Source organism: Ciconia boyciana, chromosome 5 (genome assembly GCF_034638445.1).
Source record: "Ciconia boyciana chromosome 5, ASM3463844v1, whole genome shotgun sequence".
Taxonomy (NCBI): Eukaryota; Metazoa; Chordata; class Aves; order Ciconiiformes; family Ciconiidae; genus Ciconia; species Ciconia boyciana.
Window position 1 is genome coordinate 19278747 of NC_132938.1, and position 17213 is coordinate 19295959.

At 36.8% G+C, this 17213-nt stretch overlaps 1 protein-coding gene across 5 annotated transcripts; it reads left to right on the top strand.

Annotated features, from left to right (window-relative positions):
* The first annotated feature begins 2342 nt into the window (after positions 1 to 2342).
* On the top strand, positions 2343 to 16075 carry PACRGL (parkin coregulated like). Of its 5 annotated transcripts, XM_072863046.1 has the most exons (9): positions 2508 to 2956; positions 3099 to 3323; positions 5585 to 5742; positions 7023 to 7090; positions 8144 to 8234; positions 9395 to 9529; positions 11218 to 11325; positions 12353 to 12433; positions 14633 to 16075. In XM_072863046.1, the coding sequence occupies exons 3-9, from the start codon at positions 5602 to 5604 to the stop codon at positions 14687 to 14689; spliced, it is 681 nt and encodes a 226-aa protein (XP_072719147.1). In that variant the 5' UTR covers positions 2508 to 2956; positions 3099 to 3323; positions 5585 to 5601; the 3' UTR covers positions 14690 to 16075. The 5 variants fall into 5 exon arrangements, with proteins under 5 accessions (XP_072719151.1, XP_072719149.1, XP_072719147.1 ...); XM_072863050.1 differs by lacking the exons at positions 2508 to 2956; positions 3099 to 3323 and adding an exon at positions 2343 to 2501 and having other exon boundaries at positions 5589 to 5742; XM_072863048.1 differs by lacking the exons at positions 2508 to 2956; positions 3099 to 3323 and adding an exon at positions 2369 to 2501.
* Positions 16076 to 17213: the final 1138 nt, after the last annotated feature.

Consider the following 17213-nt stretch of genomic DNA (forward strand, 5'->3'; position numbering starts at 1 on the left):
TACTCAAGGAGCAGGGGATCTGCAAATTCATAGGAAAAGTGTAATAAAAAAACATTTTAAGATTGTACTGGAGGAATCAGAAGGGACTGAACATGTGTTTAACCTTAGGACTTCTCTTTTCCTAACTCTTAAAATATCATGTAATTTAGGAAAAGATGTCTATAAGGGCATAGTTTCATCCTACCCTGTTCTAGGAATTTAGGATCATTTTAGTCTGTATTCTTCCCATGGGGGTGGGAGGTGCTTGAGCCTCGCAGATGTGGGCGCAGGCCCGGGGTGTATCTCTGCATGAACGCAGAGATGCCTTATGCCGAGTGCCCTAGTATGGGGAGGGATGTACTGGTGCTCACCAAAGCCAGGCCAGCACCCCTGGGTAAGATCTCATGGCTGAAAGAGCCTTGCATGAAGGCAATTCCCTGAGAGCCAGATGCAGCGATTTTTCCCAGTCCAAGAGATGAAATGCCGCAAGACATGAAATGGAGGGACACATGTCTATCAGGCATCCACGATTCAGTGGGTCTCTCTCAGACCTTGATCTCACAACTCACGTCTCACTGCAAGGCGAGCAGTGCAGTCTGTATATTCAGTGTTCAAAGTACAGCAGGACTCCGTGTCGTACCCTATACACCACCGTACCATAACACTCTTATTTTGCGTTTTTCAGGAAACTGATTGAACTCTGAACTAAGCCCTGCTCTTGCACAGAGACTGGAGTCTTACTTGTCCTTTTATAACCCAGTCGTTTCTGTGCCTCCAGGAACTCAGTGGGAGCTGCTGACTCCACAGAGCTGATCAGTGGTATTTTGCTTCATGCAACACAGCAGTTCATACCGCCTACTGACTTAGGAATTGTACTACTACTTTCTTCCACACTTGAATGTAACTGTAGTCTGTTCTGTACTCACAAAGCAACTACAGCAGCTATAGGTATAAAATGATACTAAAACACTGAACTAAAAAACAAACCTCGCTCAGAAAAGCAGTTCTGTTTTCTTGTTATGGAGATAAGCATGCTGGTTTGCATTTTGTAGTGTGATTTTCAAAGACTTGCATGGTCTGCTTTACAAATATTGGATTTTTCTGAGATAATTTACCAACCTGTAAAATTTATGGATAAAAAGACATCCATTCCACTATTGCCTTCAGTATTATGGAACAGTAAAATAATTTTGTGAAAGTACTGTAATGTCTGTTGTGTTTAGTTAAAACACTTAGAAATCTTCCCTTCTCCAACATTATTTTTATCATTTTTTCCTTCTCTATTTCCAAAAGGTCTTTTGCACTAATGCATTGCAAAGGCATTCAATTATCCAGCCCTATTTTAACTCTGCAAATGTCCTCACTTACAACTTCCCATTATTGGCAGATACCAACTCTTTATGTTGGATAAACCTAATAATGAAATGCCAGCACTGGCCAAAATCTAATGCCAATGGTAGTTTTCAAATAGCCAATAACTACTTTTCAACACTGTCAGTGTGTTTTCCTGTTTTTTTGTGGCAAACCAACAGAATAGCCTCTCTTATCCACTTCTGAAGTCCCATTCAGTTCCTCGTTATAAATTACAGAAGTGAAAAAGAACGCAACGGTGGAAAGACTGCATCCCACACAATTTAAGCAAACCAAGAAAACATCTTGCTTGATTTATTGTTGAGTGCATGAAAGAATAAACACATCTCTTAAAGAAAGCAAGAAAGCATTCTGATGATTAATAGGGTCGACAGAGGAAAAAAATGTACCCTTTTACCCAAAAGGCCGTTTACCACATTCAGATGTGATGGTGTATGAATAAATACCGTATTTGTGACAGAGATTTCAGTATCGTATGAGTGGGTTATCTGAAAAAAGAAACTAAAAATTAACTAACATTGTATTTGGAACAAAAATTACCGCAAATGGGAACGTGGCCCTGTCCCTGAAAGCCAAACTTTTGTCACATAAAAATAAAAGCAAAATACAGTATTTCCCAAATCCTGTTTTCCCTGGGAAGCTATTAAGAAAGCGGATAAAAAGGAAGGGCAACGTCAGCTGAAAATTTACCATCCCCATTCTAATGACAAACATATAAGGCAGGTTGAAAACAACCATCCTTTTAATCCGATTTTCGCTCTTTCCTCAGCAAGCACTGAAGGTCTGATGAGTTGAAGGCGGTGCCCCAGCTCCCCGGCACTTCCCAGCGGCCAAGCTGGCCCAGCAGACCCGCCACCCCAGCTTCCAGCACGGCCGTACGATGCCCGGGGTGAACCCCCGGGACCCGTGTGCCGGCGCCCCTACCTTACCTCAGCCGCGGCCGGCCACCTCGGCCAGCCACCTCGGCCGGGCGCCGCTGAGGGACGCCGCGCGCGCGCCCCCCGCCGCGCATGCTCCCGCCGCGCAGGCTGCCGCCTCAGCGCCCTCGCCTCGGGCTCGGCCTGCCGAAGAAGATTGGGCTCTCGGCGGCCCGTAGTTTCCCTGGCAACCGGCAGGAAGCGTCGCCGGGCGCGGAGCTGCCCGCCCGCCAGGTCAGGGGTTGGCGGTGCGGCCGAGCGGTACCGCTGGGCCGGGTCGGGTCGGGCCGGGCCGGGCCCTGCGTGTCGCCGCCGGGCAGCGGCGCAGCCCCGCAGCGAGCTCTCGGGGCACTGAGCAGCTGCCCTTCCCGAGGGCTCCGTAAGAAGGGGGAATACCGTGCCCATCGGCCCGCCGCTTCTCTCTAGCGGTCTTGACCTGGGCTTCCCTGCGAGAGAGTGGGAGCTGTGGAGAGGGGAGAGGGGCCCGAGGAGGGGCGTGCATGTCCCTCCTCGTCGTCTCGCAGGGTCTTTTGATGCCCCACGGTGTTTGTGAGGCTCGGTCCGGCGGCTCTGTGGTGACTTGCCGGAGCTGTGCTGTCTGAGGCTCTTGGCGGTTACGGCGCTCGATGGCCCTTATCTCTTTCTTTCTCTGCCCTGGCTGCACTCCGGGAGAGTTGACACTCACCAGGGTAAAGGAGCAACCTCACCTTTAAAATCCTACTTACTTTCATTCCGCCTTTCTTAAGTGACTTCTAGAACCCAAACTCCAGGCCACACTTTTCCTCCTTTGAAAGATGTCTTTTAAAGGTGCTTTTTCTGTTTCTCTTTAAGGATTTCTGTCCTTTGCTTGAAGTCTCTCATCTGCCAGGAGGATGGTTCACTTCTGTATCAAGCCTTGTGTGTCACTTGTTTGATTCACAACTATACTTCTGCTGTCTGATCTCTACAAATGCGTGTGACTCCCAGCTCTTGACTACACAAGGCCTTTCATCTTGCTCTGAAGACAGACCTCCTTATGAAAAGTCCTTTTTCCACTCTCTGCCACTTCCTCCTCTGGTAATACATAGGCGAGTTATCTCAGTTGTGTTTTTACAAAACCGTTATCACTGTCCTTAACTCCTATCTTTACTTTTGTCCCAAAGGGCTAACATTGTTCCTGCCTGTTGTCACACCTTTTATTTTTCACTTTCTCTGATGGTACAACCAATGACTTTTGAAATGCATCTAGATTTTGTCATTAGTTAAGTCCTTGGCATGTGTCTTGATTACTTCTTGGAAGAGAAAAGAATTTGAATACATTTGAATTACTTCTGAACACTTTTCTGAGAAAAATATTTATGTTGTTATTAGCAAGATGACTGTTCACATTATGAGCAATTGTACATTTCAAAGGTTGACACGGATAGCACTATTTTGTGATATATAATGCTAATGTCAAGAACTTATCTGGTGTTTTTATAGTATAAACCAGTTTTGATTCTTATTTTTCTGGTAGTTAGAAATGTGTTTTCTAACTCTAATGTGATTAGAGTTTTGTGATAATAAGCTGGCGCTTACAAAATCAGTAAATTTTCTTTCTATGTTATTGTTTGTCTTTTAGGGCTTCAAATTCTTTCTGGTTTTAATGATTTGCATTTTACAAACTGAATAGTTCCTGTAAGTGTCATTTAAGTTTTTGTGTGTTCTGAAGAGACTTTTGTCTAATTGCGGTATGTTAGTTCTTATTTTAAAAAGACTGTCACTGGAGACAGGCTGTATTCTGAAAATGATAGGAAAGAGAAACCAAGACGTACAGTGGGTGAACTGATTTGAATCACTAGTTCTGATTAAATTGTCAGTCAAGAAGTATTGCTTTAAACTTTCAGTTTTAGTTTTGCTTTGTATTTGTAGTTTAGCTAATTTGGTAATCATTACTATATGTTGTTTGTCAACATTCAGCAAAACTTAGGTGCCACATTTAATTCTTTCTACAAGTCATTAGGACATAGCATATCTACACAAGTGCTGGGGCCTTATGACTTCTTACTAGAAGCAGAAATAATCCTAAAGATTTAGTAATTTAGATAATGACAAAAGTACCTCACTGGAAGTTCTGTCTGGTAGGAAGAATTAGAAGAACCAAGCCAAACAACAAGGACTGCATGTACAAGATTCTGGCAGAGATTAGGGGAGGTGGTATAAAAAGCTCAGAGAGTGGAAATAGTGTGGCAAAAAAAATCTGCTTCTCTAGTTCATCCTGATCTCGGTATTTGGAATTTAATCATGTTGTTGACAAAAACAGGTGTCATCAACTTACGAAAGGTGATGGCTGGATGGCAAGCACTCTACTCATCCTTGTGGCAATGTTTGTTTATGTGTATTATTTAACTGGCTTCCTACTGTTTTCATTTCTATGTAGCCTCATTTCTTGTTTACTAAAGGAATGTAATTTCTTATTTACTAAATTATTTTCTCCATCCAGAGTGCACCATAGCATAAATTACTGAACATTAATAATATTCAAAATTCACATTTTCATACTTTATAATTTTATTAACATTTGAAAACCTGTCTTTTCTCAGGAATAATTTATATTATTCATCATAGTGTCAGGCTTGGTTAAATAAGCAGTAGACTATTTTTTTTATTAGGGACATTTTAATGCAATTACATACATATATAATAACACGTGTAGTTAGTGCATTAACATTTAGAAGATATGTGTACCTAAATCAGTGTTTAAGGATGTATACAGAAAGTTATTTGTGCCTTCTTTTTAACAAAATACTTTCATTCTTCCTACTGGAATTGGAATTAATTTTCTGTGTTCTTTCTTTCCTACTTTACATTTCTTTTATCTTTTCTTATTGATTCTGCTTTGGTTTTTGTGTCCTGAATCTACTTTCTTTTGTGTTTGTTCCTTCATCTTGGCCATTCCTCAAATTGTTACTGTCTTCTGCTGTAACTGTACCCAACCAACCTATTTCACTCTGGGCTGCTCTGCTGAGCACTGTATTGCTGCTCGGATTTCTGTAGGCTACCCTAAAGGCAGACTGTAGCTAATTTCACTTTTGCTGCAGGTCTCAAAGTACAGAAGTAAAGGGGAGCAGCTCAGGATTAGGAGATGTGTGCATTTGAAAGATGGAGTGACGAGACTCAAAATTATCCTGTGCACTGCTTAGGATATGTAAGAATAAACATTTCTTTTCTAGTACACTTATTCAGATTTTCTTGATTGATTGTTCAGGTCAGTCTTTGGAACCAGGGATTCTAACCCTTGATATTCTGTCATGTAGGAATGAAAACTATTTTATGTTTTTAATCTTTTGCTGTTCTAGGAAGTAATGTTCTAAGAATGTCATCAGGCATCCAAATAAAACCAAAGACTGCAGTACAGAAAAGCAAGACATCTTCTCCTTTGCCGTGTTCTCCAGAACCTGCGATTAAACCACAGCCAAAGCCTAGTGACAAGCTGAATCCTAAAACTATTGATCCGGTATGCATAGGTGGTGGGTTTTCTGTTTGTTTGTTTAAAACAGATCTCTTGTTGGAAGAAATTTCCTTACTTTATGAAATACATGCAGGACATGCTTCTTCTGGTCCTGTTTTGTAAATTTAAATTAAACTTTTGTTATTAATCATACATTCCCTAATTTCTAAGCTCAAATGCCTGAGGTGTAACTTGTTTATTACTTTTTTAAAAAAGGGGGTTTGATACAATTGCAGCTTGGATGGTAACTTTTTTATTTTCCATATACTTTTGCCCTAAAAAGAGATTTAGAGGTAAGAGTTAAAAAGGGTTGGGGTTTTTTTTAGTATAGTTATAAATTTTGGCACTTGCTCCTTTAGAGGAACTGATCTCAGTTATGCAATGAAACCAAGAATCAGGTAGCATCGTGAAGATCACGTAGACCTCATAAAATCTAGCAAATTAATTGCTAGAGAGCATTACTTGAAACTCCCAAGTACTGTGAATATGTAATACTTTGGGAAGAATTTGGGGTCTCAGGAGAAGACTGATGAAAGGAGTTGTTTATTTCCCAGAAGTCTTGTGCCTGGGGAACTGGCTTTGAGTGGGTGAATTATAGCTCACCACTGGGCCATATCAGCCAAACAATTACTAATGTCACAGACCTTTTGGAAAACAAACTAAACGTGGGAGTACTTTGGTGAGGTACTAGTTTCCCACAAACAGAGGCTGAATACTTTCACGTGGGCATTTTTTTTCTGGAAACCTTCTCGCAAACAGTACGACGACTTAAACGAAGAAGTTGTCAAATCATGCACACAATTTTAACAATGTTATTGCAGGTTCAAACACTTGAAAGATAAAAATTAAGATTTCATGGTATTTCCTGCTATATGCTTTGTGGTAAAATGTTTAATCTGGAAAGTAGCACTGAATGATCATGCTGATAAATAATACCATAGTTCATATGCATAAGAAGCATGTATATGATAAAAAACAACTTTGTGCAGGCTTTCCTCCCATGGAGCTCCTAGTTTCCTTCTCCAGTGAGTCCTTCCTAGATTCTCACCCAGTATGAACCTCCTCACTGATTTCCAGTGCCCTCATATCATCTTGCCCAACACTTGGTGTTTCTCCCACATCTTGCCACCTTGTAGTTTTGTCTATACTCGGATCAAGATGGAATTGGAGTAAATATGCCTTCTGCATGTTACCAATATAACAACAATAAGAGCATCAGGAAAGTGAGAGGTCCGTAATCTGTTAAGGAGAGAACCCATAATAATGCCTTTTTTTTGTCCTCACAGTTTGGTGCTCATTCTCGACCACCTTCTGCATTTGCTGCTATATATGCTAAAGGTGGGATTCCATGCAGGTGTGTTGGTTTTGTTTATTTTTTTACTAAATATATTATGGTTAGGTCGAATTACACAGATTGAAATACATCTATTCGTGTTTGGTCTTCTAGTTAAGCTGTTTGATTTTGTTCATTTCTAAAAAGATTTCTCATACTTAACTCTTTTCAAAGCAGAAAGCAATTTTCCATGTCTTTGAAATTGTCTTCTTTTGGTTCTTTTTTTATGCTGTGTTAATACTGAAGCTGCATTTTTTAAAGAATAGCTAGGTATTTGTAGATTTGGTTTGATAAGCCTCTTTCATGAAAGAAGTTGATTTTTTTCATGTAATGGTGTTTACTTCTCCCTACTAACAAAGATAATAAAATTAGTGCCATTTTAGTAAGTAGACATCTTGCAGTCTTATTTTGTCTGAAGTAGTATGACAACATTTTCTTGAATATTCCAATTCTGTAGTTGTCAGCAATATCAGATATTAACAAAACTACTTGTAAGTAATACTTTGTGGTGTTTCACGTTACTTTTGTCTATTATATATTTGCCTAGACAATAAGCACTTTAGTGTTTTGTCAAGTGGATGCAGAATTACTTAACAAAAATTTAAGTAATCATTATTACATGTATATACATGTATAAAATAATCATTAATAGATAGCCTTTATCTCTATCTTAGGAGTAACTGATGAATTCCAATAAGATTTTCTTTCAGTTTCAACTAATTTCCCTTACCAATTGTTATTTGAGGAAAATGTTTCTTGATATTTATCAAAATAAGTAACTTTGCAAAGGAAGCATCTTCTGTGTTGGTATGAGAGCCATCTATAATTTTGATCACTTTTATTTTCTGATTTCTATGTGATTGGGAGCAGAATTTTGAAAACTGCCATATTTGGGAATTATAATAATTGCACTGTTAAATACCATTATACATTTCACCAAGGAGAGCAGTATGTATTGAAATTGTGTATATAACATTATAGTAATATTGCAAACCAGTTGCTGATAAATTTAAAGTGAATATAGTCTTAGCAATAAATTACATATTCTTATATGTTAATTTATTCTTTATATAGGTTAGTGCATGGCTCAGTAAAGCACAGACTGCAATGGGAATGCCTTCCTGAAACGGTTCCCTTTGATCCTCTTCTTGTAACATTGGCAGAGGTAAAGTCAATTTTCTTGCAAAGTTAAGCATACAGGATTTCCTAATTGCAAATGGCATTTTGTAACAAGCTAAGCTAGCTAACTTAGACTCACCTACTAGGGAAATATGAAAAAAACATTTGTGAGGATTTTGTATGAATGAAGATGGTCAAGAACATTGCCATTTGTAGTTCTTTAGTTAAAGCATTCTGGGAGAGCTAGGTAGAGCTATTTAATCTTTGAGATACTGGCCACATACAAGGCTGCATCTCAGATTCCCAACTGTTGAATGAAATACTTCAATCCATTTGTGGCTTTGCAGGTTCTTTTGTAAACAAAATTGTTTTGATTCTTTTTGTATATAAAGCTTACCTATTGAACTAAGAGTGCTCTCCTCAATAGATTGAACTAATACAGTAGAAATAGGATCCTGTAAATAAGTGAAAGAGAAATACTATACATTATGTTCAGGCTTCTCTTTTCTCAGCATCATCTGTGACATTTATCACCAAATATGTTTCAGGAGTGTAAATAAATGTTGAATCCAGTGTGGCAGATGGAGTAAAGTACATACTCTAGAGGTGGTGGGGTTTTTTTTGTTTTTTTTTTTTAAAGGTTAAACAAAGCGTCAATTCCTAAAGTAACTTACAGCTCCTGTTATGGAAAGAAGAAATACTTCAGCCATAGGACTTTAAATCTTTGAGTTGTGCTAGTCAGGTCTTCACTAGAAATGCATATTTGTAGCATCTACAAGTTTTTGGTGTTGCAGAGGGGTGTGTGGTGGGGGGTGTCTTTCCTTCTATAGTTCACCTTCTATTTGTTTTTTCCTTCAGGGTACGAAAACCATTTACAAATATAGCCTATTCTTGTTCATGGTCTTGTTGAAAAATTACCTTGGGTAGTTAGAGTAAAGGTAATGAAGTACAAATATTGATTGAATCGGCAGTATTCATAATGTGAGTTTTAATATTCAATGTTCCGAAAGAAAAATGAATAAGAATATTCTCTGAGCAGAGTTGTACTCAATGGCTCCACATGGTGGAGTTAGTGTATTTTATGTTTTGAACTGATGTAAAAAAATCTAAACATTATCTTGCTGCTATGTGGAACTTTTTTAATGTGTTTAATTTTTTTTTAAAAGAAGACTCACTATTAAGCAAACATGTTTTCATTTGCAACAGGGTCTAAGAGAGACAAAACATCCCTATACATTTGTTTCAAAGGAGGGTTTTAAAGAATTGCTTATGGTTGAAGGTGCTACTGAAAAAGCAATTCCCTTGTTGCCTCGTCTAGTTCCAGTGTTAAAGGCTGCATTGGTATGTCTTACTCTTCATGCAGAGATTTTAATGGGTTTGATTTTTTTTTTTTTCTTTTTTCTTGTGCTGGTGAGGGCTAAAATATTAATGTGATAAATCTATTGCATGGGCTTTTGGTTTGGGGTTTGGAGGGGTGGGATTAGTTTCTTTTTCTCATGTTAACCCTGCCTTGGTTTTATTAGCTAAATATGTCTTTAACTGTAAATTCAGATGGGCAACTCCTTGTATAGCTGTATGACAGTGGCTATGGGCAAATTCTGTGAAAATGTTCTATTAAAGACCTGAATATAAGCGGAAATAAATACATGTATTGGTGGTGTTTTTATTTATGCACATAATAACATGCAAAAAAAAATTGAGGTGAAGTAAAATGGAGATGTGAGAATAAATACTCATCTGTTACATTTAAAAATTCAAAACATGCTACAAATATAAAACAGACTATGCCAATGAGGAAAAGGGAAGAATATAGTTAAACTGTTTGAGGTCATATTCTTCATTTTAAAAATGTTTTTAACTTTTCTACTCCTTCAGAAAATAAAGTGAGGTAAAAGTATTGGCCTCGAAGGTAATCTCTTTTGGATCTTTTTCATATCTTTCAGAGTCCTTTTCTGGTTCAGCTACTTGTTGTCCTTTAATCTAGCTGTGTTTCAGTTCTGGTTTTATAGAGATGACTGAAAGTTTGAAAATTCTTTGTGATCTCAGATCAGAGGTGTAATAGAAGATCAGAATTGTGTGTTATCAGTATCTTTGGTTTAGTTTGGAAGACAAAATTAGAAAAAATATTCTTGTCTGTTCTTCCAATTACTGTTATTAATCTGATAATTTTCATTGTTCCACTGTTTTGGTATAAAGTCTTGTTAAACTTTCTACTACACAAGCAGGCGATGACTTTTAGTTAAAAAAAAACAAACGTTCAGGGCCCAAATGTCAGAGTAGAAAAATAACTGTTTAAATAAACATCAGTATTAGTACAAGAACAAAATAAATTATTATGAATCAATTTCTCTGCTAAAGGAGGATTGAGATAACTAAACCATTAGAGAACTCAGGTATAGAAGAACCTTCCTATGGGAGTAATGAAGATGGCAAAGCACTCTAGAAGTAGATAAGAGCCTGATAATTGCTTGCAGGTGACAAAGCTATAGTTGGCAGGGGACTAAATTAATTGAGCCAGAAAATCATTGGCTCCTGTGTTTCTCCAACAAAGACAATTATTGTTATGAATTACACAGAAATTACCCTGAATTCATTACAATTGTAATTAAAATGATGTCTCCCAGTTTCAACATATCGACATTTGAAGGGTTCTTTCTAATATGCTGTGAAGCACTGAAATTGTTGGTGTGGTAAACTGTTTGTTTTGCCTGCCGAATTTTTTATTTCATCAATAATAAATTATTAGTTTCCTTGTCTCAGAAGAAATGCAAGAGTTTCACTGACATTTTGTGGATGCTTTTGTTTTCTACTTTAAAAATATACTTCTGTTTTTAAATGTTACCTCTAGATACTAATATTCAGTCATATTGTATTTCTAAACTTGTAACATTATAACAATTAGCAGTTTCACAGTAGTTTTAATTTTTAAAAATACTATATACAATCATAATGTAGAGATTGCAGTTTTGAAGAACATGTGCATTTGTCTGAATATTACTGACAGGATTTTCTTTTCCCCCCCTCTGAAGGCCCATTCGGATGATGAAGTATTTGGAAGGGGATTGGATGCTTTAGTTCAACTGAGTGCTGTTGTTGGCCCATCTCTTAATGATCATCTTAAGCATCTACTCACAAGCGTAAGTTTTTAATGCTGTAGTAAAAAATAATCTGTATTTTTATGGTACTTTTGTTGAGATGTTTACTATAATATCTGCACAGATACAGTGGAGGACTCAGCAGTTCCATGAAAAGCATTACTTCATATATTCCTCTGTGTAAGGCCATGATTCTTTAATAATATGGTGACATAAAGTTCTAGCAAGGTCCAAAAACTGTTGTTAACATAAAATGGAGAATAATGGAAGTGTTGTCTCTACTATTTAAAAAAGGTTCAGGTTCAAGCCTGAGGTGAAATAGATGCTATGTTTTGAAGGGAAGTTTATACTTATTGCAAAATAAGTTTTGCATTTTAAGTGTGAATATTTGAAAAAAAATGTGAAAGTTTCAATAAAATAACATAAGCAAATATTCCCACTTCTTTCTGATGGGAATTCTGCGCAAGGAAGTCTTCATTAAATAAACTTAGAGTGGGATTGTGGAAAGTATTTTTATACTGAGTCCTTCTGTAGACATCCCTCCTCTGTCAGACAGGCTTTCCATGGTTTCGTTTAGCCTGTTTCCTGCACTGTAAAAGTGCACTTTTACAGCAAAATAAAAGGATATTTTAGACATCCAATGCAGAAGAGAGAAATTGCAGTAGGGTTTTTTTGAAGTATTTCCACTATAATAAATCTCTTTCAGTGCATGTAAAAAATGTGTTAACTTTTCATGTGGACAGCACTTTAAGAATGACTTTTTTTTTAAGGTTGATACCTCTTTACAATTTGTTTGCTAAAAGAAAAAAAATTTAAAATAAGTATTTTTTTGGCTAACAGTTGATCTTTCTTTGAATTTAAGTTCCTCATCAGTTAACATTTTATTCCTTTTGCCTTGACTGAGTTCCATACTTTGACATTAGTTACAAGCTATAAAGTGATTTTTCTTTTTGGCTTTAATTTTTGAAAGACAAGATGAAATAAGGTAATAAAATAGAATTATATTGGCCTCTCTGCATATATTGTACTATGTTGTGCAGCAAATCTTTTTATTTTACTTTTCCAATAGCTTTCAAGGAGATTAATGGACAAGAAATTTAGAGAAAAAATTACTGTTGCTTTACAAAAGTTGGAGCAATATGGTGGAAAGGTGAGTTGACCAGATGATTATTCTGTAATCTGCACATTTGAATGTAACTTTGCCAAAACAATTTCCATCCTTGACTTTCAGATTAAGAAACCCATTCTGAAAACTGTTTATTTTTACATGTCATAACTATTCATATTGCATAAAACACAGGATTTTGCACTGTGGCAATCAGCAGAGTTGTGTTCCAGTCCATAGTGAAATAGTTGTTTTAGCCTGTTTGACGTATAGAGTAGTAATAGAAATGACATTAAATCTATGCTGGGTAATCCATATTCTATCAGGTAGGTTTTGTTGTCTCCCATTTTTTTAATCTCCCACTTTTCATTTGTATTCTCCATTGTTTTAATCTCTGAGCAGGAAATACAGGAGTATGTCTCAGTAAAATATTCCAAGGGATCCATACCTACATAAGAAGCTGCATGGCTAGACTCTTACAGCACAGCACACCAAGCCCCATTCAGGAGAGCTCTTTTTGGGAGCAAGCGTGCATCTATGTGGATCCCTACCCATGTTATTTGCTTGGAACATTTTATTGTCCTTGGTGGGAAGCTTATGCAGAGTTAGTGGTTAAATGAGATGCTGTTCTTTCTTGAAAATTCTTCATTTCTCTAGAAAGTCTAAAATTTTTTTCCAGGGTTTGAACTGATGTGACAAATAGGTTAGTTGCGTAGAGTAAGATTCAGGATGCCTAATACAAGTCCTTACTCCAAGTTAGGCATTGCAGCACTTAGAAGGCAGATGCTTATGCTGAGTAAAGCATGTGAGCTTCTTGTAGAGACCATAGGGTAGGAAAGATGCCCGCAAAGAGTGATCCAGGAATTCACCAAATGTCAACTAGTAAATAGCTTCTGGTCCCTTCTGGAGTATTGACACCTGACGCAGGCTGTATATTTGTCTTGCTCCAATATGCCTGGGATGCAGGCTTCATGCTCCTTTTTCTAAGTCTAAATACTTTTCTCAACAGGATTTACTCTTGCTAAAAGATACTTTTTGCTGTTATTGATGATGCCTGCCCATTCCCACTAATAGCTTAGTGTTTAGGTCACTTACTGAGGAAATCAGATACTCACATTCCAGCCCACCCTGGTTAACCCAGAGGTTAGATCTGCAATTGCTATAAATCAAACAAATGCTTTAAGTAATAGATGGCAGAGTATTCTTCTGCTGAACATTCTGTTGCCATTTTCTGTTGTACTGTACATTGTGCAGAAAGGAGGAGAGAAGAAAAAGTGAGAGAGTATTTGCTTGGATAGTGATCTAGAAGAGAAAATATTTGCTTTCTTGACCCTATGAACACTTGCATGTATTATATTAAATAGTTGTTGGTAAAGAATAGGAATAACCTAAAGAGTAGGGACCATAAACATAGGTCTACCAGTTCTGAGCTTGTGTGCCTTAATCAGTAGGCACCCAAGTAATCAGTAGACAGGACTTTTTTTTTTTTCCTGCTCATATTCATTTAAGGGCAGTAGCAGTGTTCGTATTACAGACTTGAAAAACATCACAACAAATAAAGAAGCATGAGAGGTTTTTATTTATATGTAGTGAGACAAGAAAAGGAAAATTACATCTCATCTTGATGTTCTGAAAATTTAGGTCTAGATAATGTAACTAATACAGTGACTCATTAACCTCTAATTCTTCTGTCTGTCCCCTGATTTCTTGTAGTCTTACCAGTTTTGCAAGTAGGTCTTTCTGCGTGTCTTTTAAAAATACCGTAATAAGATAAAGCAGAAAACTGGAAACAAACTTCTAAATTGTGATTACAAGCAATATTATATAATCCAACTAATGAATTTATCAAATTTCTATTCCAAATGAGTTATAATATATGTGATTCTTACTTTTATTAGAAGCCCCTTCCAGAATATCATTCCTCCGTTTAAAAATCCTTATTATTTCATGTCTATATTTATGCCCAGTTTTAGGTCTGAGTTTACGTATCTCTTCTCTTGAATGTTTACTCTCCATCATTAGTTACACAATGCTTCATTTTTTCAGTTCATTATTTTCAGCTCTTTTGGCAGTAAATTTCTCAGCAAATACTAACTTTTTAGTTTTCTACTGTTTGATAATAACAAAGATAAGTAAGTAAGTAAAAGTTGTGAATTATACAATTTATAGAGACTATATGAATACTCATATACGTAGTGCTAGTGCTCCTTATTTTGTTTAAGTTTGTTTTATTTTCACCAACAGGCAACTGTGGCTATCATCAAATCTAAAATTCCAACCTATTGTTCTATCTCCTCTTGATCAAGAAAACTGTAGTGATTTGTCCAGTAAGGCAAAGATTGGAAAGAAGCTGCCTGTGAACGTCACTGACGCTTATTTGGAGTATGATACATCCTTAAAATAATCACAGTTCTTCAGTATGATGGAGAGTGGGAAAAGTCCTATCAGTTTGTGAATATGCAATTTTGGAAGACTATTTAAAATAATACTCGCTGTCTTCGCTGCTATTTGCATATGAATTGTGCTTACAATGACATTGACTAATTCGCTATTATTTCGAAAGCAGAGTAAATATTGATATTTTGTTGTAAATTACATTTTCCTTTAATAGATCTGCAGTGCTTAATATGTTTTTTACATGTGTGATGCAAAATAATTTTGGCTGTAATCACTTAAATAGTAACTAACTTGGTGTTAGATTACGTATGTATACCCACTTTTGAAACACGTAACTTAATTTTTTGCCACAGGCACAGATGGTGCAGCTTGGGTTCATCAGGACTTACTGGGTTAGATGTAGAACTATGAGAACTCATCTACACTTCTTGAGAGTCAGCTCTTTTAAAGGTATGAAGCTGAATGCACTAAACAGGTAGCGTATGGTACAAAACTGAACTTGCTCAGTGCATTCTCAGCGCATTGTTTTGAGAAGCTGGAGAGGCTCTGGAGAATACAGTGCAGAGGCATCAGGTTGCTCTGCAGAGCCACAGCCTAGGTTTTGCTCAACTAATAGTTCCAGTTAGCTTTGGGCCTACTGAATGTGAGCTAGATGTAGGAGGCAACTTCACAGTATTTACACTGTGCTCCCTTTGCATTGAGTTCTGTAATGCCACAGATATGCTTGGGACTAGCTTGTGAATTCAGCTCCAGACAAGCTAATAAACTTCTGAATGTGGAAGCTATGAAAAAATATGAGTTAAAGACAATAAAAAGGTTGCAGAAGCCAGCTTACCTGGCTGTCAAACCTTGTAGGGTGCAGCATTTGTCCATGAACGTATTTGAACTTGATTGCAAAATAATTCCTAACAGGTCTTGTAATAAATACTGTTCAGGGTTCATGTTGTTATGGGTATTTGAGTTACTCTGTGAGGGAGAGCTGACTGAAATAACAAAATTTGCCATAGAACTTTTTCCCTTGAGGAAAATTCAATTCTGGAATTTAAAGTTGTTGGAAGGGGGTTTTTTTGTCATCAAAAGATGCTGTTGCATAGGGTATTAAAAAAAAAAATCTGTCCTGTGAAAGCAATTTCAGAATTTGTTGAAAATTGCTGCTGCTTGGCTAAATTAAATTTACTTCAGGACTGTGCTAAGATTTCTGCTGAGATCAGAACTGTGCTAAGTCAAGATATATGTATTTAAACTTTTTTTAAAAAAATTAATTTTGTTGGCAAAAATGTTTAATTTGAAGAAATAAAAGTATTTGTTTAACAACTCAAAAAATTGATCATGCTGCTTGTTTTTCTTCATGTTTACTTTATTTTTTTTTTTTTTACAAAATGTGCACATTTAGTTTACACAAACACGCTACAGCAGATTTCAGGTGTACATGTATTGTACTACTCTTATCCTACACTGGTGATAGCAGAGCAGCCTTCAACATGCCTCTAACATCCCATGTCTACACCAGAATAGATACCTGATTTATTTTTGCAAAAGAATGCTTGCAACATTCTTTCTACTTCATTAATCCCCTTTCTGCAGCAATGTCACAATGAAGAGTGGCCTATCTGATAGTATTTCACCTATTTTGAAATATTGGCATGAACTCTGTAGACAATATGTCTTAAAAATTACATAGATGGGGGGCAGTATTATATTTTAGGTACATACTTTTTTAGAAACATCTTTCTAGGTTCAGAATTAAGGTAGCTCCAATCTTAATGAAGAAATGATCCTAAAAAAATGTAATGCGGTTATCACATATAGATGATATTATATAGCTGAAGTTTCCAATTTTTTCCTGATTCTGTCTCATAATTAAAGATATTACAAAAAGCTGAAACAGATGTTAGCCTGTCTAGCAGTTATTGGTAGTAGATGTTACTACGTAGTGATATTCTAAGCACTGAAGTGGGACGGAAGTTTCAGAAGAAGTTCATGCCTTTTTCTTCATTAAAGGCAGAAAGACACATACTCATGAAAACAGTGTTAGGATCCGGTTAAGGTTTCTTCATGAAAAATTCAGTCAGAAGATCCTTAATTTTAAGCAAAGAACTTTGCGGACGCATCCAAGAAGAATTAGAAATACAGTCTGTAGGACTCCTGATACTCATGTCATGATAAACTAAATGCAGATTTACTAGGTAAGTGTGATTGATGGAAGCTCACTCATATTTGTTAGGGAGTAAATCTACCTATATGCAATTTCTTTTTTTTGTCCTATAACAGTTCTTCCTCGCAAGTTATTTATTTTGTTAGGTTTGGGGGTTTTTTTTGAAGAGAAAAGCAAGTCAAAGGTGGAAGGCAAGTGCAGCAAGATGTGCATTGCACATTGATTATAGCACTTTAACTCAAAGTATTATTCAAAAAATGAGGACTACACCAT

Bases quoted from the DNA above. Each gene is read 5' to 3' on its own strand.
- PACRGL (XM_072863050.1), top strand. From the start codon at position 5,602: ATGTCATCAGGCATCCAAATAAAACCAAAGACTGCAGTACAGAAAAGC. The intron at 7,091-8,143 runs GTGTGTTGGTTT...TTCTTTATATAG, and splicing joins AAAGGTGGGATTCCATGCAG to GTTAGTGCATGGCTCAGTAA. The intron at 9,530-11,217 runs GTATGTCTTACT...CCCCCTCTGAAG, and splicing joins CAGTGTTAAAGGCTGCATTG to GCCCATTCGGATGATGAAGT.